We start from the raw sequence: 24734 nt of genomic DNA on the forward strand, positions 1-24734 counted from the left end.
GTTCTATTTTAATGTTTGCATGTGTATGTCTGCAGGTTTGCACTTTATGTAATTTATATAGCTAACAATTTTTTTTGTTGTTTTTACAGTTAGAGTTAATGTTCGCTACCATTTGTAGAATGTTCAATCTGTCAAGTTTTCTGATTTTTTTTTCCAGTATGTTTATATTATATTTATAATGTTTTAAATGTTCTTGTAAAGTTGCTGCAACATCACTTGCGTCAATGTTTTATTTTTTAGTTTTGAGAAAGCTACTTTTATCATTCTAAAAAAAAAAAAAACACTGTGATAAAACACAGTATAAATGTCACATGCTTTCAGAAAGTTCCTGGAGCATTTTATTTTCTGTGACGTTAAATGCTAACCTTCCTAGAACCTTTACAAAATGCTGCTAAACTCTCTGTGAAACATTAGTTCTTTCTGCACAAACACAGTACCTTGTAGAGTTTAGCCAGTTTCCTGTTGGAAGCGTCTGCTTTGAGGTCATCACCAGCTCCTTCAGGCAGGTCTGGCTTCTCTCCAAGAACCTGCCATCAAGAGAAGAAGACGTTTACAGAATCCTGCATGACCAGATAGGAAGATACTGTAGCCGTTAGCTTGCACACGCTCACCTCAAGTATCTTCTCACGCTCCACCCCTTCGTCACACACATACACCCGGGCTCGCCCACTGCGCTCATTGTCTCGGATAGCTTTAGCAAGCTGGGTGGACTTCAGCTTCTCGAAACGATTGCTTTTGGATCCACACCACTGGTAGATTTCCTGTGATACACAGAGAGGATGAGATAGATCAATATTTTTGTTAAAAGTCTCTAATAGGTAATATACACTTAAATGTCCTCAAATATTTGTGGGAACTAAGGGGTGGAAATCACAGGGCATCTGGAGATACAATATTATTTCAATAAATTGCCAGCAATGTTCTATATAAATATATTGCAATATAATTCTCTACAATACTTCACATCATTTGTGTTACTGAAGAGGATACAACACTCTTAAATAAACAAATACCAGGAATTATTATGGAATATTTATTTATATCTTTTTCATAGAATGCTCCATATTTTTTTTTTACTTTTTTTTTTTTTTTTAAGTGTTTTAAAAAGTACTGGTTTCAAAACTACTTAAATGTATAAAAGTAAAAGTAGTATTAGGGGAAAAAAATAAAGCCCTTAAGAACAAAAGCTTAGGCCACGCCCACAGAGTCCTATAGTTCACTCCAATTCCCCAAAACACATTTTTCATCACAGTCATAGTAACTATAATGTTAAAATATTAAAATGTTAATACTGATAATATAATTTGGGATGCACTAGGCTGTTCCCTAGTGTTTTAGCTGCATGTATGCTTATAAAAAAAAGAATGTATTTTACATTCTTACATACAGAACAATGTAAATATATTAAAGTTAAAGCTTAGTTGGACTGGAGTTTGTAAAGCTGGAGTTCTCTTGAGTCACTGCACGGATCATCTTCATACTAGGCTACATACGTCTGCTATGTTCTTGCTGGAGTGTGTGTGTGTGGGGGGGGGGCGTGTGCAGGTGTGATGGATCACAGTTTAAACCAATAGGGAGTTGGAATGGTATATATATTTATACTTCTCTACATCCAATCACAATCAGATTCACTCTATCTGGATGGAGAGATTTATCTGGATAGGGGTTTTATTGAACGATGAGAAGCCGGAATAAAATCAAGCTAAAATGAAATAGAAGTAACAGGGCTGTTTTTATTAAAATGTAAGGAGTAGAAAGTTCAGATAATTGTGTGAAAATGTAAAATAATTACTCCAGAAAGTATAGATAACCATCATTTCTTCTTAAGTAAGGTAACAAAGTATTTATTCTGCATAACTTAACACCTCGTTGCTTAGCATACGCTTTGCATATGATGATTTACTTAAGAACCCTCATGGCTACAACCGGTTTAAGGTGCACTCAGGTGTAGCTTTGCTTGATGCAAGAAAGCATAAAATATGACCTTAGTTACGGCTGATTTAGCAATGAAAAAACCTCTTAGCTCAGACATGCTGTTGCAACCAGCCCCAGCCCTGTTCATTCCTTCTATACATTATTTTAAACATGAATCATCACCCTTTATGTAGGCCTACTCACATTTCCCAGGTCCAGGATGAAGCAGTCTCCGGTATTGAAGCTGTCCCAGCTCACTGGCACCTCTGTTGCCCTCACAACACGGCGCCCTTTGACCTGGAGCACTCGCTGCACCACCACCTCATTGGTGACCACATGCTTGAATCCTGATGCCACTCCTCCTTTCTGAGACGAGGAAGAAAACAAGGTTTAAAGACAGGTTTAAAGTTATTTATCAGATTAAAAAAATAATTATATATGAAATACAATAATTTGAAACCACTTGGAGTCATGATTGACGAGAAATTATGATGCAGGAGTTCAAACCCAGTATATTATGATATACACATTTTTTGGACTATAAGGCGCACCATCAATTAACATCTATTTTCTGGCCTTTTTTGATACATAAGGTACACCAGTATATAAAGCGCATTAAGTGACACTAGTAAGGATGCCTAAAACAAAAGTGAGCAAGGGTGTCGCCATGTTTCCCTTCTAATGGGGAAATCTGGGGGAAGCACATAAGTAAACAAAACTGTAATTCTTAAAAAAAAAACATTTTCTTTCAAAGTCAAATGAGCGCTGGATGTTAATCTACACAGATTTCTCTCCTGAAAAGTGTTTATTTGGATTAAGCGCTTTTGTTTTTTATAGTAAGGTTAGATTGACAATATATTTTTTTCTAAGGGTGAGTTTTCAGTGAAGTTTCTCCAGCACGAAGGCTGGGTGCAGCAGCATTAGCATCACCAGCGGGATGTAAATGGCAACCCTGAGTGTTCTAGTAACCCAGGGTGCTATCAGCTAGCAATTTGTCCCATGAAGCTTGTTTTAAACACAGCAAACACGCAGACTACAGTCCAATATACTCACCTCTGAATGGCAAAAGAGCACTTATAATCTAGCGAAGCGGTTCGTGGATAATGCTAATGCTAACGCTGCTGCACCCAGCCTTAGTGCTGGAGAAACTTCACTGGAAACTCACTCTTTACTGCTTTACTGCTCCTTAATACCAGACTGGTAGAATTCATACATAAGGCACACTGTCGATTTTTGGGAAAAATCCTGCATAATGCTGCATAACCCGGCAAATATTTGTGTATCCAGTAATATAACTCTACCACCCCAGTCTTCATTATTCTTTCACTTTTAGTGATGGTTATGTATCTCCAAGCTTGTCCAGAAAACAATGTTCTTAAGTGGTGGCTCAAATTGTGCATATATCTTGGTGCAAAGGAGTAATTTTTTTTTTTTTAATTTAGCCAAGAATGTTTCAGACCAGACTACAGTTTTTTTCAAATAAGGTACAGTTTTATAGGTACACTAAAAAAAGCAAGTAAACATTAATCATGACTCTTTCCATTGGAACTTCCTTACAACAGAAAATAAGATGCAAGACGGAATACAAAAACTCTAATATGTGTCTGCATTACTTGTACTGTATTGGTCACTTACCATGTACTGCAGACCTTTTTTGAAGTAGCCCAGGAAGGTTTTAGATTCGAAGCCCTGGACTTCCCGGTACTGGATGGGTTTTCCACCCAGGTAGTCATCCATCTGTACTGTAAATATAGCAGCTGACCCACTCTCATCCTGTGTGCAGTGATCACCTGGAAAAGACAAGAATTCAGCATTTAATTCTGCTGTAAGTTTAAACAGAACAATGCTTCTGCATCCACTGAATTGGTCAGCTTCCTTAATGGCATCATCCTCTATCCTCACATAAACACTCTGCTGTTAAATAACTCTGTCTAGCCAACAGGGTCAATCAATGATACATTCCCATCCAAAAGTGTTGGAGCTGTGAGGCCTATCCATTTATTTCTACATTTATAGACTAAAAACATTTGGGTTTGACACTAAAAATTGAATATAAGACAACATATCAACATATCAAAATTCCTCCTGGTGCCGGCTGCTATGCTATGCAGAGTCTATGTATATATATATATATATGTCTATGTTATTATCAGTTCAGTGATGGCGGCGCTCGGAGCTGAAGCTAGTGTTATAGGATGTAAACAGTGTTTTTTTTTTAATAAGCTTCTTTTTGTGCACTTTTTAATTAATTAATGCCTCGTTTTAAATGTCAGGGCTCTCCAGATTCTAGCAAGGAGGTGTGGAGCTACTTTAAGCTGGATAACGGTGTAAAAAGTGATTTATCAGAGCAAATTATGCCCCGTGTCACCCAGTCTGAAGGGCGTTTGGACAAACTGTTCAAATTTCTGGATCTCAGAACGCTGTGGAAGAACGGAGGTGTTCTATTCATCAAAAGTAAGTCATTTTTATCATGTTTTACTACAGCAAAAGTCCATTTTACACCGGGGTTCTCCTTTAAGTGATTCTATAGCTCTGGTAGTAATTAGGCCTGGTTGTGGTTAGTGAAATTGAACTCAGTTTTCCAAAAAGTGCATTAACTATATCATATCGGGCTAGGTTGGTTTGGATTGCTTTTTTGATTTAATAAATGAAATCATCATTTAAAAACCGTTTTTGGTATTTACTCACATTATATTTGTCTGATATGAAAGTTAGTTTAAAAATCGGAAAATTTCTCGATATTGTACTGGAAAATAAAAGCTGAAATGTGGATCTTTTGTCCCACATTCATCTTTTTTTTTTTATATTAAACCCAAATGTTGTCAGTCTACAAAAATAAATAGTTTAATACACATAGCCAGACTGGAGGTGGTCATTTTACACTGACCGGGCTGAAGCTAATTCTCGCTAAAAACTGCTAAAAGCTTTAATCCGATCAGGCTGTGCGTCCTTGACTTGGTATTCGGAGCTGGTTCTTACCGAGCCAGAAGTGGAGGTCATACTGCAGGTTGCCAGAGCGCTGCTTGATAGTGTTCAGGATTACGTAGGCATCGCCGGTGTAGAATCCTCCATAGAGGTTCTCTGGCACGGCCACCAGGTCAAACTTCTCAATCCTCCACACCTGCAGGCCAGGCTGCTTTCCTGCCCGCTCGAACTCGGGGTGGGACACCATGCTTTCTGGAAAAACATCAGGCACAGTTTATTTTCACTCATAGAATAACAGAGCTCTGCTGAAATATATTCCAGCATTTAAACAGGAAAGGATTTTTTATTTTTTTTACAGTAAATTTAACCAAATATATATACAGTCACACTGACATGGCAGTATGTAAATGTTTCACAAGGTGCTACCTCAGCAATGGCTTGAGTACTGCCACACCTGTATTAGCTGTGAGGTGCTATCCTATGAGAGAGGTTGAACACCGACCAGTGTGCCCTTGGCAATGAAGGACAGTGAAATTTCTAAAGCTTACTCTGTATTTAACACTTCTTCTTCTTTTTCAATAGAACCCTTTTCTACCCATCCATCAAAAGCCCAAAATCACGGATACTTGCTTGCTCTTTATGGGTATATATTTGAGTAAATTGAACATTGTTGTTTTATTCTTAAACTACAGACAACATTTCTCCCAAATTCCAAATAAAAATATTGTCATTTAGAGCATGTATTTGCAGACAATGAGAAATAGCTGAAATAACAAAAAAAAGATGCAGAGCTTTCAGACCTTAAATAATGCAAAGAAAACAAACAAGTTCATATTCATAAAGTTTTAAGAGTTCAGAAATCAATATTTGGTAGAATAATCCTGGTTTTTAATCACAGTTTTCATGCATCTTGACATCATGCTATCCTCCACCAGTCTTACACACTGCTTTTGAATAACTGTATGCCTTTACTCCTGGTGCAAAAATTCAAGCAGTTCAGCTTGGTTTGATGATCAGCTTGTGATCATCCATCTTCCTCTTGTTATTACATGTTAAAAGCATGAACCTTGAGTGTATTATTGCGATTATAACACGGTTGTATTATATGCTGTTTATTAAAAGATTTTGAGTTAAAGAGGAAAGTTAAAATAGGTCCATTGCTGCTCTGTTTGTAGCTGCGCTGTTTGGTTTGTAAGTGCTGCATCGTTGCTAGGTTACCTGTATATGGCGAATTAATACATGGAGAGCTTCGGTTACAGTGCATTACCGACTGATAACGGCAATCACATCGCAGGGTCGGAACTAATTGTGATATAACCCTGAGTACCCTGAGAAAACCAACACACACTCCTCCCAGAGAGGGACTTGAACCCAAGACCCCAGTGCTAGGAGGCGAACGTAAAACAGTCATAAAACAATTCACGAGTGTTTTAAACACAGGCTTTGAGCCATGGCCTGCAATAAACCTGTTAAACTAGGAGAGTCTATGAAACTCAAAGGAGTTTTCTTCCTGAGCTGAAAGGCAGCTGGTTCAGCCCGAGGCCCTCAGGAAGAGGAAGAGCTGTGACTCAGAATGGCAGCTGAAGCCCGGCCAAAACATTTATACCACCCACCCTCCCACCAATCCATTCACATTTACATTCTCACACACACTCAGACACGCACACACACACACACACACATGGCGGGTATCAACACACGGGGTTTGCAGTGAGGCATGCTGGGCGTCTCATAGCAGTGGAGTTTAACCACCACTCACAGGGTGTGTATGTGAATGTCTGGAATTGCTCTTTAGGTCGAGCAGATCTTCTCTGGTGTAACTTAACAATTATACAATTATCTGCTGCGCAAAATGTCACAATCCAGTCATTGTGCAACAAACTCATTGTGAAACATGAAGACAAAGCGACAAAGGTATTAAAACACATACTCATTCATTGTTATTTCAAAACCAAGGGTATTAAAGACTTTGTCATGCTTTTGTTGGAGTAACTGTCTCTACTGTCCAACGAAGGCTTAGTGCCAGATTCTGGAGTACTGCTCTGAGGATCTGATTACATTTAAATTTGAGTATGATCCTATGATTTCCTCAATGCAGAGAAAATAGACAAAATCACAAAACAGCATTATCCACAATCCACATGGCATATTTGAGTAATTGTACCGATGTCCAAAAAACAATATATATATATATATATATATATTGTTGTAAGCATTCAATACATCCACTCCGCTATTAAACTAAACTAGAAGTCAGTGCGGTACTGCTTTTTTAAACCCAATCCTGCCCGCTCTTGCTTGTTTTAGTCCTGTTACCACCCACTTCCGCCAAAAATCGAGTGTCTTAATCCAGCGCCTGCCCACCACATACAGCTCTGAAATAAAATTAAAGTTTATTTGATTTTACCAAATTGAAAACCTCTGGAATATAGTCAAGAGGAAGATGGATGATCACAAGCCATCAAACCAAACTGAACTGCTTGAGTTTTTGCATCAGGAGAAGTATAAGTTATCCAAGTTATCCAAAAGCAGTGTGTAAGACTGGTGGAAGGGAACATGCCAAGATGCATTAAAATGTTTTAAAAAACAGGTTTATTCCACCAAATATTGATTTCTAAACTCCTAAAACTTTATGAATATGAACTTGTTTTCTTTGCATTATTTGAGGTCTGAAAACTTTGCATTTTTTTGTTATTAACACCATTTCTCATTTTCTGCAAATAAATGCTGTAAATGACAATAATTCTTTATTCATTATCCGTAGTTTATAGAACAATGCTCATTTTACTCAAACATATACCTATAAGTAGCAAAATCAGATAAACTGATTCAGAAACTGAAGTGCTCTCTTATTTTTTTCCAAAACTGTATATCTTCTACCTTAGTGTCTTAATTGCTGGGTAATGCTGCACAAGCTGATGTTATATATTGAGTATGCTAATCACTGGGGAAAAGCAACAATCAACCTCCCCCTCCCCCCCCCACACACACACTCACACACACAGAAGCAGCTGATGGCACATTCTATCTCTCCAGGGTAGAATATGAAGCTACACTAGCATCTATTTTCTCCATTAAAGCGCTCAGTTAAACTCAGTAACACATTGCAATATTTCAGTTATAACGTATCTAAATTACCCTGAAATATTATAATACAGTAATAAAAAAGCTCTCTAGTCTGCCTGGTCTAAATGACACTACACTGTTATTGCAGTTATTGCACTACTAAAATAAATATAATTTAATTTGGCACAGTATCACTGCTCCACTGCCCTGAAAACAGAGCCCTTTAAAGAGTACCTACTCTCCTAACACCTCTAACTCTAACATACTAACAACTGTAACCTCATTTCCTTCTTCCCTCTTTTCCTCCTCCATCCCCCTATTTCCCTTTGGCCTCCTTTAGGCCCTGTAATAAAATGTTCCCTACCTCAACTTCTATGTCCTCTATTGCTATATGTACCTTATTCTTGTAAGTCGCTTTGGACAAAAACGTCTGCCACATGTAATGTAATGTAATTTAATGTAATGTCCACAAACATTTAGACATATATACAGTCAGTTTGGACTTGGACTACATAGCATTTTGAATGGAGATTTTCCATAAAAAGGAAAATACAGTCTACTATTACTATGCTTAATCTCTGTCTGGAAAACCTCTGGCCCCAACTTGCAATATAATTACCAGCACATATTTTTTTTTTCTTAAATCATTAAAAAAACAATGTCATAACCCCAATTAAATCACACCCATCATCATATCTAGCCACCAACTAATCTATTACAATAAATGTTGTTTGCTTATTAAAGATCCAATCAAGAGGTTCTCTCAATGCTGACCACTGGAATTTTCAGTTTACTCATTTTAGAGATGCCTTGGTTTAGAATTCCTTCCCACCACTGAAGAATAATAAATCACAGCGCTCAGGGACTAGCCTGCTTTTTCCGATGTACAACATTATCTAGTCCATACTATATGTAGAAAACAACAGGGACACAACCTCTTTACTGAATGATGTATTCTGATCATCCAATTATTCTGATTCTTTGTTAGTTGTGAGGTGTTATCTTGTAAACAAAGCCTCATAGTGGGCACTGAGGACCTCTACCTCACACTGCCTCACTCTACATCCAGCCTAGATACATCATGTGATCACAGAGCTCCCCGACTGCAGCGTAAAGAGCTCCGTCTGTTGCTGTTATTCTCGTTTTGATCCATTAAAACAATATCGATATAACAATAAAATATGAATTATCGTACAACCCTACTCCAACATGTTACACATGTAGCAGAAACACGATCATAGAAGAAGGTATTACCTCCCACAGTAGACAGCATAGTGGGTGGTAGAATTGTCAATTTAAACAGAATATTGGCAGGAAATCACATTAGGGCTGAACAATTAAGAGTTTTTTTTTATTGAAATCACGATTTTAAACAGACATAAATGCCTATTTTTTTTTTTTTTTTTTTTTTTTATAAAACTAACAACTGCATTTAATCTGAGAACCCTGGAAATATGTTATGTGGAAAGATGTTTATGCTTATATTTGATATATATGTTATTTAACCACTAACAGGTTTAGAGTTTAGTGAATTAAAAATAATCACAATTTAAATTGCAATTCGATTTTTTCCCCCAAATCGTTTAGCCCTAAATCACATCCACATTCTATGCAGGAGGCCCCACACACATATCACACAGGTTAATGCTGTTTTTTCTGCTTACATGGGACGTGGCAAAAGTCATGGGACACTATACTAGTTCCAAAGTCCTAGCACTTCATGCTCAGCTGTTAAAAAAGCATCAGCATCTTTTACAGAGGACCACGCCCATGGCTTTCAGCAGCTGCTGCTCATCTCTGCCTGGCAACACAGATGCTCTATTCTGATGCCTCCTTCCAGCTTGTCAGTATTAAACCTAATCTACATCAAGAGATTCGTGATCGCAACTTTCACACTCACAACTGTGCTTCACATTCACAGCTCCATTTTAAGGGTGTTACATGAAAGTTAAAGACGCTGTGATCAAACACCGACCGACACGTAACCGGTCCCTGTGGATCTGATCCTGCAGCTGACTGGCTGTCTCGTGATGAAGCATATTTAAATCTGTGTCTCAGATCTTTGCCAAGAGGTCTGAAGGGTGTGTCTGCGAGTGTGTGTGTGCACAAGAGACGCCTGTATCTGTTTGGGATGCAGAGCATTACATTTCCCTGACATGGGGACCAATTAATTTAGAGAGTGAGTCTGATCATATATTACTTCTAAAACTTTAAAACTATTAATTTGTTGCAAAAAAAAAAAAACATACACTCACACATCCGATTCATTGAATTCAGGTGTTCCAAACACTTTCATGGCCATATACTTCCCTCGATTACTGGGTAATGCTAATGCTGCTCAAGCAGTGCTAGCCGGGGTTAGCAGGCTACAGGCCAATAATACTCACCTCAGAATGGCTAATGGGTTAGCGCTTTCCACGTTTTGTGACTAATACTGTTCCAGCAGTGCTAGCCGGGGATAGGAGCAAGCTACAGGCCAATAATACTCGCCTCTGAATGGAGAATTAGCGCTTAGCAGCCAATGCTAATGCTACTTCAGCCCCGGTGCTGGAGAACTAAACTGAAACAAACTCCTGTATACCTCTGTACTTCAGCTGAGTGGCTTTACTGCTCTTTACAACCTGACTGGTAAAATTCATACATAAGGTGCACCAGATTATTATAAGGCACTAGGGCTGCACAATATATTGTTTAAGCAATGTCATCGTGATGTGCGTCACTTGAGGCAATTCAATCAAACACATCATGTTGCAGTGTTTTGATTCTTGAAACAAGAGGTAGATACACAGCGCTGTCTCTGTGTCTGTGTGAGTGACAGGCTGCTGCTGCCTGAGAAGCTTGAGGGAGGTGGGGGCAGACCTGGAGTAAGCACAAGGTAACCGCATGGCCTCCATCCACACGGTTGGGCAGGTGCTTATAAACTCACGTGTTTAAAGCTGTGCACCTCAGTCCAGCACAATTTTGTACAGATATTTTCAGTTACAGCTGAAGCCACAATCCCAGGAAAAAAAATGCTCTTATTTACCTTATAAAAAGCCATTTAATGCCTCGTTAAAGGGCTGATTACTGTTGTTTTGCTGTTTTCCTTGGGTTTTGAGTGCTTGGTGCTGACTCCTGCTGTTAAAAAAAAGAATTGGCAATGTAAATTTTTCTAATATCGTGCAGACCTATAAGGCACTCTGACGATTTTGGGGAAAATTAAAGGCTTTTTAGAGCGCCTTATATAGCGCCTTATATAGTGTGAAAAATATGGTATTGTAAATCAGGTAAATCAGGTCAAAAAGTCAGAAACAGCTCAAATTGAGATACACGTCTGACATGAATTTGCAGTCAACAGCATGAGACAGTTTGCTGCAGCCCCTGAGAGGTTATATATAGATCAGGTCACATGACTGGTGTTGTCTGCCTCTGGGGCTCATGGAAGAGAACTGGTTTGGGAACAGGCTAATCCAGTGAGCATTCAACACATACTCCACGGACAACACAGATCTCGGACTGCTGTGTCTCTGATTGGTCCAAAACATTTGCTTGACCAATCGATTTAGAGTGTCGCTACATAGCTTCATATTTCATTTACGTCAGGTTAAGAAAATCTTTATTTTCCATTTGCAGATTGTCTCCAAAATGTGCCTACAACTCATGCCCCCCATACAAAACTACCAGTTAGTTATATGTAAAGCATTTCTACAGCTCTCTCCACTGCAAAGCCCTGCAGGTAAAGACGCTGACAGATATAAAACATGACATCATCCCTGCAGTATGATGGCAGTGTGCTCACTTAGTGGGATGATACAAAAGATAGAAAAAGTGAATAAAGAGGAAAGGTAATATAGGCAAGGCTGTATAACAAGATACAGGACAATCAGGAGGATTGGTTTTGTACAGAAAGCAGAAATGCCTAGACAGTGTATCGCCCAATAAAACACAGCTGCTCTGCTATAAAACACAGGGAAGCAGGAGACACAATTGTTGGACAATAACAATGGCAATAAAGACACAGGTTCCCTTATTCTACACACCACAGAAACTTTGCATGTTATGTTGCTGTTTTCACAATAAATACAATACACTACATTCCACACACTAGTGATTGTAAAACTGGAAGTCTGCAGCCTATATTTTATACAATAATTTTATGTAGTAGGTAGGTATTTTTGTATGATGATTTTTTTTATTATTAATTTGCATTTTATAGCATGAAATAAGTACTTTATTCTTTCACTCTATTTCTTGAATGATCAAGACCACTACAGAGCAGCTATTATTATTATTATTATTAGGTTGGTGGGTCGTTTATTCTTAGCACTGCAGCAGGTAACACAGATGTGCTATATCGTATCATACACAATATATCACCAAAATATTTTAATATCTTGTATGACATAACCTGAATTACCCTAATTACCCTAATTATCACATCAGGGGACTACTTTTTTTGCTGTTTTTAGCAAAATAAATACATAAATAAATTAAATAAATAAAAAATATCACACTGTTCTTATTTACCATAATATATCTACTAGAGACTATAGATTATATCTGTCCAGTATCATTTATTTTGCTTTAATCTTGCATATATGGAGATATATGGAGTGCACTATTATTAGCATCATGACATTCTGGATAATTGACTTCTGTTATAAATCTGATTAAATTCTTGTATTTTTTTTTCCTCAGTTAGGGGTGTGTCATATCATATATCGTATGCAATAATAAATTCTAGTTTTATTTAGTAGCATTTATATATATATATATATATATATATATATATATATATATATATATATATATATAGTGGTTTTTTTTAATTCAGTGTTTTGTCATATCGCTAGGAGTATCGTTATCACAAGAATACCATGAAATATCAAAATATTATTTTAGGGCCATATCGCCCACCCCTAACACTGATTATCACGATGGTGGTGTATGAGGTGTTAGTGTGTTTTGTGCTGCTGGTACAGTGAGTGGATCAGATACAGCAGCAGTGCTGCTGGAGTTTTTAAACACTGTGTTCACATTCAACTCTATCAGACTCTCCTACCTACAGCTGCTCTAGATATCAAAGTCTAGTCTAAAGTCTAAAGTCTAGAGTCCAGAGGCAGAAGCTCTGAAACTGATGCTGCACAGTTTGGGTTGGTCATCCTCTATTCCTTCAGTCCATCAGTGGTCACAGGACACCGCCCACAGGAAGTTGCTGTTGTCTATTTTGAGTCTAGCTGCGACACTGAGGTGTTTAAAGCTGTTGCTGTAAAACAATTTCTGACCTTCAATTTAAAGAAGCTTAGATGACAGTTTTGCACATCTTGGCTGGATTTTCTCAGTCAGCTTTATGAGGTAGAGTTTTGAGGTAGAGAGGCTTTCAGTTAACAGCTGTGCTGAACTCGTCAAGAGTTAATAACTTGAATTTCTTGTCTCTTAATAAAGTGTTTGAGAGCATCAGTTAAAGTAAAGTAGTGAAGAGGTAGAGTTACAGCTATACAGTGAATAGTGAATGTTTGAGTAATGTTCTAATCCAGATTATGGTAAAGAAATACTCAACTAAGTAAAGAAAAAAGGTAGTCAAAAATGAATAAACGAATGATGAAACTGGCTCTCATCAGGACCTCCAACAGGAGGATGTACAGGATACGTTCATCAGACGTATTAGCCTCAGAAACCACAAGTTAACAGTTATTTTGGTTTGTTTAACACTTTCTATAAGTTACTACATGATTTCTTATGTGTTCCTTAATAGTCTGAATAATTTCAGAATTAATTCATAATCTAAAGAAATACAAATAATAGCAATAATAACATTGAATGAAAAGGTGTGTCCAGATATCCTGCAATGAGCTGATTTTCTGTGCCTCCACTGTTTTCTCAGTCTGAGCTTCCTGGGTGACTCATTTTCTCCATGCAGTAAAACCCCACCCCCAACCCCTTCCTGAACTGAAGGCCTGACTGAACCCTTTAGTTAGCATCTAAGCTAAGCACCCACTTAGCCCTTAACTCAGCCTGATGTGATGTTTATCCTGCAGGAATGGGCCTCCACTGGAGAGAGCGTCCTCTACTCTTTACTGCTTTATTACACAACTACACAAAATAATCACCTAGAAGCTTTAAAACAGTGATTTGAGGTGTAAACGAGGCCATATATGGGTTCAAAGTCTTCTCTGTATGATATAATCGTATGTTGATCAGTAAACACTGTGTAAAGTCAGGAAAGGGATCTGAGAGAGCTGTGCTGGTGCTGTGCTGTGTAATTTAATGGCTCCTGAAGGGTTAAATCATCAGCAGGTCAATGAAGAAATGAAGTAGTAGGAGAGGATTAGAGCAGTGGCGTCTGTCTGCCAGACCTGAGACAGCTACAGCTACAGCTGCTGCTGCTGGAATGGTGTTGAGACTACACCTCCCACTTCCCTGACAAGGAGCTGGTTGTTTAAAGGCTGCCCTGTTTTTGTACACGCTGCCATGACAAAGCCAGGACTGATACAGTGACTAACACACACACAACGTCTCTTACTAGTCTGTTTATCAGTCCTTACTCAGTCTGAGTGGACGACAATACTGTTTATTTTACAGATGGAGCTTTTTTAAGGGAAAATCATACAGAAAACAAACACCTCATACAAGGTTAATTTTGTAAAAAAAAAAGTACAGCAGAAAAGCACATTGTATGACTTTTCATTTAATGTTTCTTCAAAAAATATAAAAGGATATTCACAAAAAGAGTGTAGTATATCCTGCTTTTGTTGGAGTAACTGTCTCTACTGTAGGTCTAGGCAATAAGTCCTTAAAATAATATCACGATATTTCATGGTATTTTTGCGATAACGACATTCCTGGCAATACGACAAAAGACTGAAATGAAATAAAAAAAAAATGAAAATGAAAATTTCATGAATTCACTACTACAATAAAATAAATTGCATGCAAGAATTTTCATCAGATTGAAGCAAAAGGACATAATCCAGAATGTCATGATATGAATAATGCACTCAATAATGCAAATATCTCCATATATCCAGGATTAAAGTAAAATAAATGATACTGGACAGATATAATCTGTCTCTGGCACATATATCATGGAAAATGAGAAAAGTGTGAATTTTTATTTTGCTAAAAACAGCAACAAAAAAAAAGTAGTGGTGGCTGATATTTCAGGGTATAATATTAATCACGATATATTTTAAAATGTTGGCAATATTATTGCATTTCATACGATATGTCACATCCCTACTCTACTGTCCAGACACCAGACTCTGGTCCCTTGATTTCCAAATGAAATGCAAAATTTACTGATGATCAGTGATGGTTTGGAGAGACATGTCATCTGCTGGTGTTGCTCCACTGTGTTTTATTATCGAGTCTAAAGTCAGTGCAGTTTTGTTTTCCCACAAAATCTTACAGCACTTCATGCTTCCCTCTGCTACTGACAACTTTTATGGAGATGAGGATTTCATTTTCCAGCAGGACTTGGCACACTTGGCAATATTAACATTTCTGAGACACTGATTTTTGTGTTTTCATTGGCTGTAAGCCAAGATCATCAACAATAAAATAAATACATGCCTTAAATAGACCACTCTGTGTGTAATACATATATATAATATATGAGTTTCACATTTTAAACTAAATTTCTAAATTACTGAAATACTGTATCTGTGTCGGCAAAGGGTGCAACTTAAAGTATCTTAATGCATTCAACAGAAATGGAAATGTCTGACGACAAACATTTGGCAATAGATTGTAAATTATAGTTCATGTATTAAATTAGTTTGCATGAACACCACTAAAATGAGACACAAGCCCTATGTGTAATCTGTGCGTCATGCATGAGTGTACAGTTTTCTGCTTCTTCATCTCTGCAGCGACTTTACGTTTTCAGGAAGTTACTACAAATTAAAATACCAAGCATTTCCTCTTGTGGTATATTTAGCACAATGGCAGTGTTTGGCAGTTGTTTGGCCCATGTGTTTCTGTGGTGATGGAGGGTATCTATAGATGAATGGTTGCCTAGTGATCAAAACAGGAAGTTTTCCGAACATATGACACTGTTTCATGCAGACGTAAATGCACTATGTTAAAACAGACCAGATTACAGACAGCATGTAGGAGAAGCTTTAAGTAAGTAAGTTGGAGATGTGTGAAGCCTGTGGGCCATGTATCCTGTATTCACAGCACTCCTTTATGCACTGAATAGTATTGATTTACCATGTTTGAAAAGGCGATTTAAAATGTGAGCAATGACGTAAATGATAAGGATATGTGATTAAATAAATAGGATATATTTTAAATATGTTCCATAAACTCTATAAACAAACCTAAAATACTCAATGTTTAAGTATTCAAAGATATATTTCTCAAAATTTCTATTGCACAAGTTTAATATCAATTTACTATATGTTACTCCTGAAGCGATTATAGGCATTACAGTATTTAAATCAGCCACAATTCCCTTATTTCCCCAGTTAACAAATACATTCAAATCATCCTTGAAGCTACAATATTTATAATTGTAAAAGGGCTGTAGTTATGGCTCTATTTTACTAGGATGCTTGTGTTTTAGCCACTGATTCTGCCCAATGCCCATTCCCCAGGCTTATTTCCTCCCTCCAGGTTGCCAGGTATGGAACGCAATAGCCCTGTATCGTTATAAGTATATTTTGTTCTATTGCACAAGTTACATACAAGTTTAATATCAATTTACTACTGTACGTTATTCCGGAAGCCATTAGCGTATTTACAGTATTTACAGCATTTAAATCAGCTACAATTCCCTTCTTTCTCCAGTTAACAAATACATTAAAATCATCTATCAAGCCACAGTATTCATATATTTAAAAGGGCTGTAGTTACTGCTCTATTTTACTGGGATAAAAACACTCATTCAGTAGAACCGGCAGCAGGAGGTGTTCTGATTTCTCTTGCCATCAGTGCTTCAGCCAGCATGTTCTTTTGCTTGTGTTTTAGCCTTTGATTCTGCCCAATGCCCATCCACCAGTCCTATTTCCACACCCCAGGTTGCCAGGTATGGAACACAATAGCCCTGTGTCCTGATAAGTATTGCATCATCTCACACAGTGTATCTCACCCTATGTATACACAAACACAAGCACACACAGTATGATAAGAATCCATCTTCCTGCTACGTCATACTCAACAACAATACACCACTGCAACCCTCGTAACTGGATACCCCTGTTGAGGGATGAGGTAAGTAATGGAATATTATTGGCTACTGTACTTTACCAGAACTACATGCTGGAGGCTGTAGTATTCATTCAACATTTTTACTCATATATTGTGTTTGCTTTCTTTTCATTATATTGTATATCTGAAATAATAATGTAAGTATCATGTCCACATGTCCTGACAGGACTACAATAATGAACACATACTGTATCTATATGTCTATTTTAATGCTACAAATCATAATAATGACCACGCTGAATATGGTTTACTCAGTATTTTCTTACCACGCCATCACCTTTTTTTTTTTTAGGTGTGCCTGGCATGCATGTACACACATCACTCCTATTGTAGGCCTGTTAGCATTTTTAATATTGGCTATTCTGTATAATTGCTAACATTTATATATAATAGATTTTATATATATTTATACATCATACAGTCATGAGTAAATACACAGTTGAATGTGTTCTGACTAAAGACAGCTGCCCTTCACATTACCACACCATATATGGCTGTGCTGAGCCAAAGTGGGCCAGCACTGAGACTCTTCTGCAAATGCAAACAAAGCAGAATATCACCAGTTAATATGCAAATGTGAGTCTCTGGCATGTAAAAGTAGCTGAGGTGAACACTGGTCTTCACTTATAGGAAGTTTGGCATAAGCAGTTATTAAGTCTGGGAGGGGCGAGGAGGTACTTTTGGTAGGTGATACACTGTAGGTCTTACATAAGGTTTTTCCTTTAATAAATTCAATTGAATTCAATAATAATTGATGTATTTAAGTTTTCTCATGTTTCCTTTATCTGATATCATTTTTAGCATGAGGATGTAAAACCATTTAGTGCGACAAATTTGCAAAAAAAAAAAAAGGAACAGCATTGTAGTTTTATTGCAACTGACTGATTAAATGTGTTAAATCTAGGCCAATATAGGGCCCACATTTCAGTCGCTACAATATATTTTCTGTATCCATTTGAACTACAGATATCTATAACTACAAGCTTATGAAAAACAAAACAAACCAGAATATGTTTTATATTTTAGATACTTTAAATTAGCATTATTTTGCTTAGATGACAGTTTTGCACATCTTGTTCTTCTTCTCAGTCAGCTTTATGAGGTAGAGTCACCTGGAATTCAGGCTTTCAGTTAACAGCTGTGCTGAACTCATCAAGAGTTAATTACTTGAATTTCTTGTCTCTTAACGTGTTTGAGAGCATCAGTTGTAAAGTTATGAAGAGTTAGAGTTGTTATACAGTGAAAAACATTAAATATGAGTTTAACACTTTTAAAACTTTTGTGTTTGTTAAAAAATGTGTGTTTCTTCACAGATTTGAACTATTTAATAAAATTTTGATACTCTACATACTGTATAGTAGTGCGTCTTAAAAATGAAATGGCTCTCCAAACCATCACTGATTGGTGGAAACTTCACACTAGACCTCGAGCAGTTTGGACTGTGTGTCTCTCCACTCTTCCTCCAGACTCTGCTCCTTTGATTTACAAATGAAATGTAAAATTTACTGATGATCAGTGATGGTTTGTTTGGAGAGACATGTCATCTGCTGGTGTTGATCCACTGTGTTTCATTATCAAGTCCAAAATCTTACCGCACTTCATGCTTCCCTCTGCTGACAACTTTTATGGAGATGCGGATTTCATTTTCCAGCAGGACTTGGCACAACGCCCACACTGCCAAAAGTATCAATTGGTCTTACATAAAATGTTCTAATTTTCTGAATTTTGAGACACAGATTTTTTGGGGTTTTCATTTGCTGTAATCATAATCATCAACCATAAAAGACATAAACGCTTAAAACAGATCACTCTGTGTTTAAAAACATCTATATCACATATTTAACTGACCTATTAATAGTCTATACTGATTTGTACAGCTTTAAGATCTTGAGTGAGTGAGTGAATGAATGCATGCCTGTGTTTTTACTGAGACATTGCTATTCACATTAATCACACCATATATGGCTTTGTTGAGCAAAAGGACAGTGGAAACGAGTTTTACTGGAAAAGAAAAGCTGCTGCAAATACAAACAAGGCTGGATTTCAAAGCCTGATATGCAAAACAAGTCTTATGCAAAGTCTTTGTTTGGCACATACTCATACATACAAGTAATCAGACTTATATCTATAAAAAGAAACAAGAAGCAACACCAATTAAGTTGTCATGCAGTGTGATTATAGCACACTCACCTAAATACAGATCTGGCTATTATTATCATCATTATTATAAACTGCAGGATAGTGCTGGATGATTACTCAGCTTTCACACTTGATACAGATAAATGATAAAGTGTTAGTAGTGAAATACAGTCTGAGAGGAGAGTCTGTGGGCAGATAAGCTCTCTTACCTCCTGCTGGCTGGCTGGTTTAGACAGGGCCTGCTGCTGCTGCTGCTGGAGGAGGTTGAGCCACGCTGGAAGGAGGATCAGGGGGTTTAAACTGCAGGCTGCAGGCTGGAGGCTGGAGTCCTGAGTCCGGGCAAGGCAACACCCCTGTGAGTCAGTGAGAGAGAGAGAGCGGTGGTTAAAAACAGGGAGAATCCGGGCCTGCCCTGTCCTGTCTACCACTCCCCCTCTCTCTCCATACACACACGCGCACAGCAGGGGCGAGGCCAATCTCTGCGCTCTACCGCGCATGCGCACAGTGCCTCACCGCTGCCTTCACTTACAGTAATGTTAAAAGCAGCAGGGTGTGTTTACAAATAAAACTATATATAGTCTAGTTTATTTAACCTAAATCAGTTAAATAAACAGTACGAGACCAAAGTTTGGACACACCTCTTCTCATTCAATATTTTTCTTTATTGTTTTAATAAATGTGTCTTTTACATTGTAGATTGTAGAATATAGACCAAAATAAAAAATAAAAAAATTAAAAAGGGGGGTTGTCCTTCACAATCCCCTGATCTAAACCTGATCAATTAAGATGGTGATTGGGCTGTATGGGAAGCCCATTTCCGCCACCTAAAAAAAAAATCTTATTATTTTGAAGTACTAATTCATTATTTAGAGGTAGTAAACCATTATTTTGAGATATAAAATATAAATAGCCATTATTCTTTTATGTATATATACGTATGTATATATATATATATATATATATATATATATATATATATATATATATACATACGTATATATATAGTGAGAGAAAAAGAGAGAGAGAGAGAGAGAGAGAGAGAGAGATTTTATTTTATTATTATTTTTTTTAATAGTGGGAATGAGCTTCCATAGGGATGAGCTGGAGCTTCACAGCGTGAAGGGAAAGCAGCAACTATTGTTCAGCACCTCCAGGAACTCCTTCCTTCAAGACGCTGAGAAAACTATTCCAGGTGACTCTCCCTCATGAAGACACTGAGAATTTTATAAAGTATGAAACATATTCTGGTTTATTTAACACTTTTTGTTTATCTTTAGTATTAAATTTAGAATGTAAAAAAAAGAAAAAAAAAATGATTAACTAAATCAGCTCTATACATTTCTAGAAACATTACGTTTGATACATTTTCAGATGAAAAAATCAGATCCATTCATTTTCTGATCGAAAACAATTCAGATCCATAAAGTAAAAAAAAAAATCAGATTATTTCTCAAACCTCAAAAAATTCTGAGCCATAAATCTTTGGATAAAAAAATAAAACATACTGATTAAAAAGAGGCGTGTCCAAACATTTGACTGGTTTTTAAAAAGCTCAAGGGGTGGATTTGGCGCCATCTACTGTTCATTTTGATAAAGTGAGGTTTATTTATGAATCATAGAATAAAAACTAAATAAATTTGTGTAATAATGTTTATATCGTTTGAAAGCCTGTTAATTTCTCTTTTAAATAGAACCACATATGTAATGAACGTATATTCGTATGAGAAGCATTAGAGCTGAGCATGTTGAAAAAAGCCAAATCTTCTCTGCCAAACAGCTTATTTGAGTATTTTGCTGCTGCTATTAACACTTGTTTTAAGCTTCTGGTTCCCCCAGGTCCTGATTGGCACCTGATTGGCAGCACCTGTGATCACGAGCCCTGCTACAGTCCTGAGTCTGGGCAAATATTCATTCCACAAATGCATTTTCCTTACAAATGTGTCTCCATTAAAAAAAATGTACAGGCTTTCCAACAGAGGTTTATTGATAGGACGAATTATGACTATTAAGAATGTAAAGTTTAGCAGAAACATAAACTATTAAAAATAAACACCAGGCCAAAATCTAGCGATGCTTAAAAGCTAACAAAATATCTGCATTTTTTATATTTATATTAAATGTGTCTTACTTTTAATAAACTCGAAATATTCAGTAGTTTAATACATAAACTTAAAAAAAATGATCCATATCTTTCTAGATGAAAAAAAAAACGTTTAATACATTGTAAGATAAAAGCAAAATTAGATCTATACATTTCTAAGTTTAAAACAATTTAAATCCGTAAATCAGTATCATAAATTTCAGATTAAAAAAAAAAAAATGATCCATAAGATTTAGATAAAAAAGAAAACAAATTTACAAATTTTCACAGAAAAAAAAATCAGATTAGAACGTTTAGGAATAAAAAAAAAATACAGATCCATACATTTCTTGATTTAATATGTTTTTTTAGTCAGATTTATAAAGTTTAAAATAAAAAATCATCTTCATAGATTTTTAGATTTTAAAAATCAGGTTTATCAAAACAAAAATATGATTAATACATTTTTAGATTTAATATTAAAACAATCCAGATACATATATGTTCTGATTTAAAAAAAAAAAAAAACTGATCCACAAATTGTCACAAAAAATGTCAAAATGTATGGATCTGAAGTGTCCTAATCTAGAAATATTCTTAAATATAAAGTTCATAAATTACATTATTAAATATGGCAAGTATATTAAAAGTGAGGTTTAATTTAAATATACAAAATACAGTCTCAGTTACTTTTGTCAGCTTTTGAGCTCCATGTATTCCACAAGGTAAAACTGCAGAACCCAAAAATATATTTTGTTGTTTTCATTTGTCATATTTCATGTATTTTATATAAAACAGGACCCCAACACAGCAGAAAAAAAACTTTTTTTAAATAAAACATTTTCAGCATCACACTTAACATTCTTCTTGTTATATATATATTTTTTTATTATTATTTGTATGAATAAACAGTAAAAAAGCATGATGATTAGAATACTACAGTCACTGTAGTAAATTAAACTGAAGACTAGAGGGCAGTGTGACTCATTTTATGATTCAAAAGTTTCATCTGTGTTTATGCTTTGAAAATATTTATCATGGCCATCACTACTAAACTATATACACTGAAAAGTCTTATCGATTTTGTCTGATTCTCATTCCAGCCAAAGAGAACCACATATTGAGTGATCAGATATTTAAAAACTGAACAAATAATCAAGTGATTGAAAAGTACTTTTAAAAGGTGCATTGTGGTGCAGGCTTTTTTCAAAGTGAATTATAGGATGAGGACTTTAATAAACTGAATTTGCTGTTGTGATATATCTCCATGTTGGCAGTGGTTCTTTTATCAGTGCCATTAGCAGCACTATGGTTTCTCAGGTAAGCTGTTTTTAAGCAGAAAAACTTCTAGATAAACCTACAGACACCTTGTTTTTTTTTGTCAGAACATATATATTTGGCTTTGCAGCAAGGGTTGCAAAAGCATCCTGATGATATTAATTACAATATATTGTCTTTTATACTATATATATACTGCTTTTAATTTAAAATTAAATTCTTTTTAAAATGTGTAATGAAATATATATATATATATATATATAATTTTTTTTTTATATTTTTTTTTAAAGGAAGGAAACGGTAATACCTTCCTCTGCTGGTTTTAGTGTGGACTGCACATGCCCTAATCATGTACTATGGCTAAGCTCTGTCTCTCACCTGAGGCCCATTAATTAGACACAGCTGCAGCTCCTTTAGAGGACTGATGAGAACCTTTTTTAAGCAGCTCATTGTGGCTTGATGTTTGTAAAGTCTCTGATAGTGCTTCTCCATGGATGTGGAACCGAAGAATACTAGGTTCTTCAGTGCTAACTGTGACAACCGCTGTTGTGCAACACCCTCTGTTGATGATGTATGATGATACGTTTTAATGGCTCCCCTAAAACTGGAAACGTGGGCTGGTTTGCTGAAAAGCACCACAGTTCTTATAAGCCTAAACAGAGCCTGAGTTTTTTGGTGGATAAGCGCTATCTGTGTTAACTCACGATTGACGTGCATTCTGTGTGGATTTTGTTGTTTATTGACAAAAGCTTTGTTCTCTAGTGGGAATTAGTTGCTCATATATGAGTACTTCTACACTGAACTCAAATAGTCATGCAGTGATCCAATACATGTTTGGGTAGACTATGCCTTTAATGTAAGTTGTGTATGGTACAGGTACATCTCAAAATTAATTCAGTTTAAAATTTGAAACTCATATATTATAATATATTATTAGACACATATTAGAAATACATAGTGATCTATTTTAGGCATTTTTTTTTTTATTGTTGATGACTAAGGCTTACAGCCAATGAAAACCTAAAAATCAGTGTCTCCGAAAATTATTGAAATCATTGAAAAGTTACTTTATATCAGTAATTTAGTTCAAGATGTGAAACACAGATATTATATAGTGTATTATACAAAGTGAACACAAAGTGAATCTCAAAAAAGTAGACTATCATTGAAAAGTTACTTTAATTTAGTAATTCAGTTTAAAATGTGAAACTCATATATTATAATATATTATCAGACATATATTAGATATACAGAGTGATGTATTTTAAGCATTTATTACTTTTATTGTTGATGATTAAAGCTTACAGCAGATGAAAACCTAAAAATCAGTGTCTCCGAAAATTATTGAAATCATTGAAAAGTTACTTTATTTTAGTAATTCAGAGAGAATGTGAGTCATGTATTATATAGATGTACAGTATTACACACAAAGTGATCTATTTTAAGCATTGATTTATTTTATTGTTAATGATTATGGCTTACAGCCAATGAGAACCCAAAAGTCAGTATCTCAGAAGTCCTCAGAGTCCTGCTGGAACATGAAATCTTCTGCATCTCCCAAAAAGTTGTAGAGGGAAGCAGGGGGAAAACATGAAATAAATTGTATTTAACATTGTATTCATTCACAGCCAGGTATCTTCTTGTCAATACAATATCCCTATGTTTTTTCTTTTTTTTCTTTTTTTTTTACAAACGTAAAACGAGTTATTGAGGTCATGATCAATCACTCAAGGTATGAGTTTCAGTGTATCCGGAAAGCATGAAAACATGAAGACCAAGAAGAAATAAACTACCAATATTGATGATCAATCATAGTCTCTTTTACAGTGTCCAGCACCAGTATTTGGATCCACTCACTGTCCTGAGATGAAGAGCTCAGCAGTGTATTACAGTCACTCTGTTGTTTGGGATTGTTGATTTTGTCCTCCAGGTGGAGCCGTTCACCGTCACATGCGCCTGGGTGAACCGGGCCTCCTTGAACTTTTGATCTTTGCCTCAGTCATAACCCCAGCTCGGATTAGCTGTAATGTAGACTGGTTTGGAACAGCTGTCTGGGGAAGAAAAGCTGCGTGTAATGAAGGTGATCTAACTCCGCTCTGAGAGCTTACCTGATGACAGTGCTTCAGCCTGGGTCACTGAT

General features: G+C 36.2%; 1 protein-coding gene across 2 annotated transcripts in view; it reads right to left on the reverse strand.

The window, feature by feature from the left end:
• gsna (gelsolin a) overlaps nt 1-19675 on the reverse strand; it is a 38770-nt gene extending 19095 nt beyond the window's left edge. Inside the window, exons 1-6 of one of the 2 annotated variants that reach the window (XM_022676560.2) lie at nt 19446-19675; nt 4894-5091; nt 3550-3704; nt 2119-2280; nt 612-761; nt 438-527 (exon numbers count right to left, since the gene is read on the reverse strand). In XM_022676560.2, coding sequence (XP_022532281.2) covers nt 438-527; nt 612-761; nt 2119-2280; nt 3550-3704; nt 4894-5086 — 750 coding nt within the window. In that variant the 5' untranslated portion in view covers nt 5087-5091; nt 19446-19675. The remainder of the gene's footprint in view (nt 1-437; nt 528-611; nt 762-2118; nt 2281-3549; nt 3705-4893; nt 5092-19445) is intronic. The other variant, XM_007253953.4, reaches the window with a different exon arrangement.
• Nucleotides 19676-24734: the final 5059 nt, after the last annotated feature.

This window comes from Astyanax mexicanus, chromosome 17 (genome assembly GCF_023375975.1).
Source record: "Astyanax mexicanus isolate ESR-SI-001 chromosome 17, AstMex3_surface, whole genome shotgun sequence".
NCBI lineage: Eukaryota > Metazoa > Chordata > Actinopteri > Characiformes > Acestrorhamphidae > Astyanax > Astyanax mexicanus.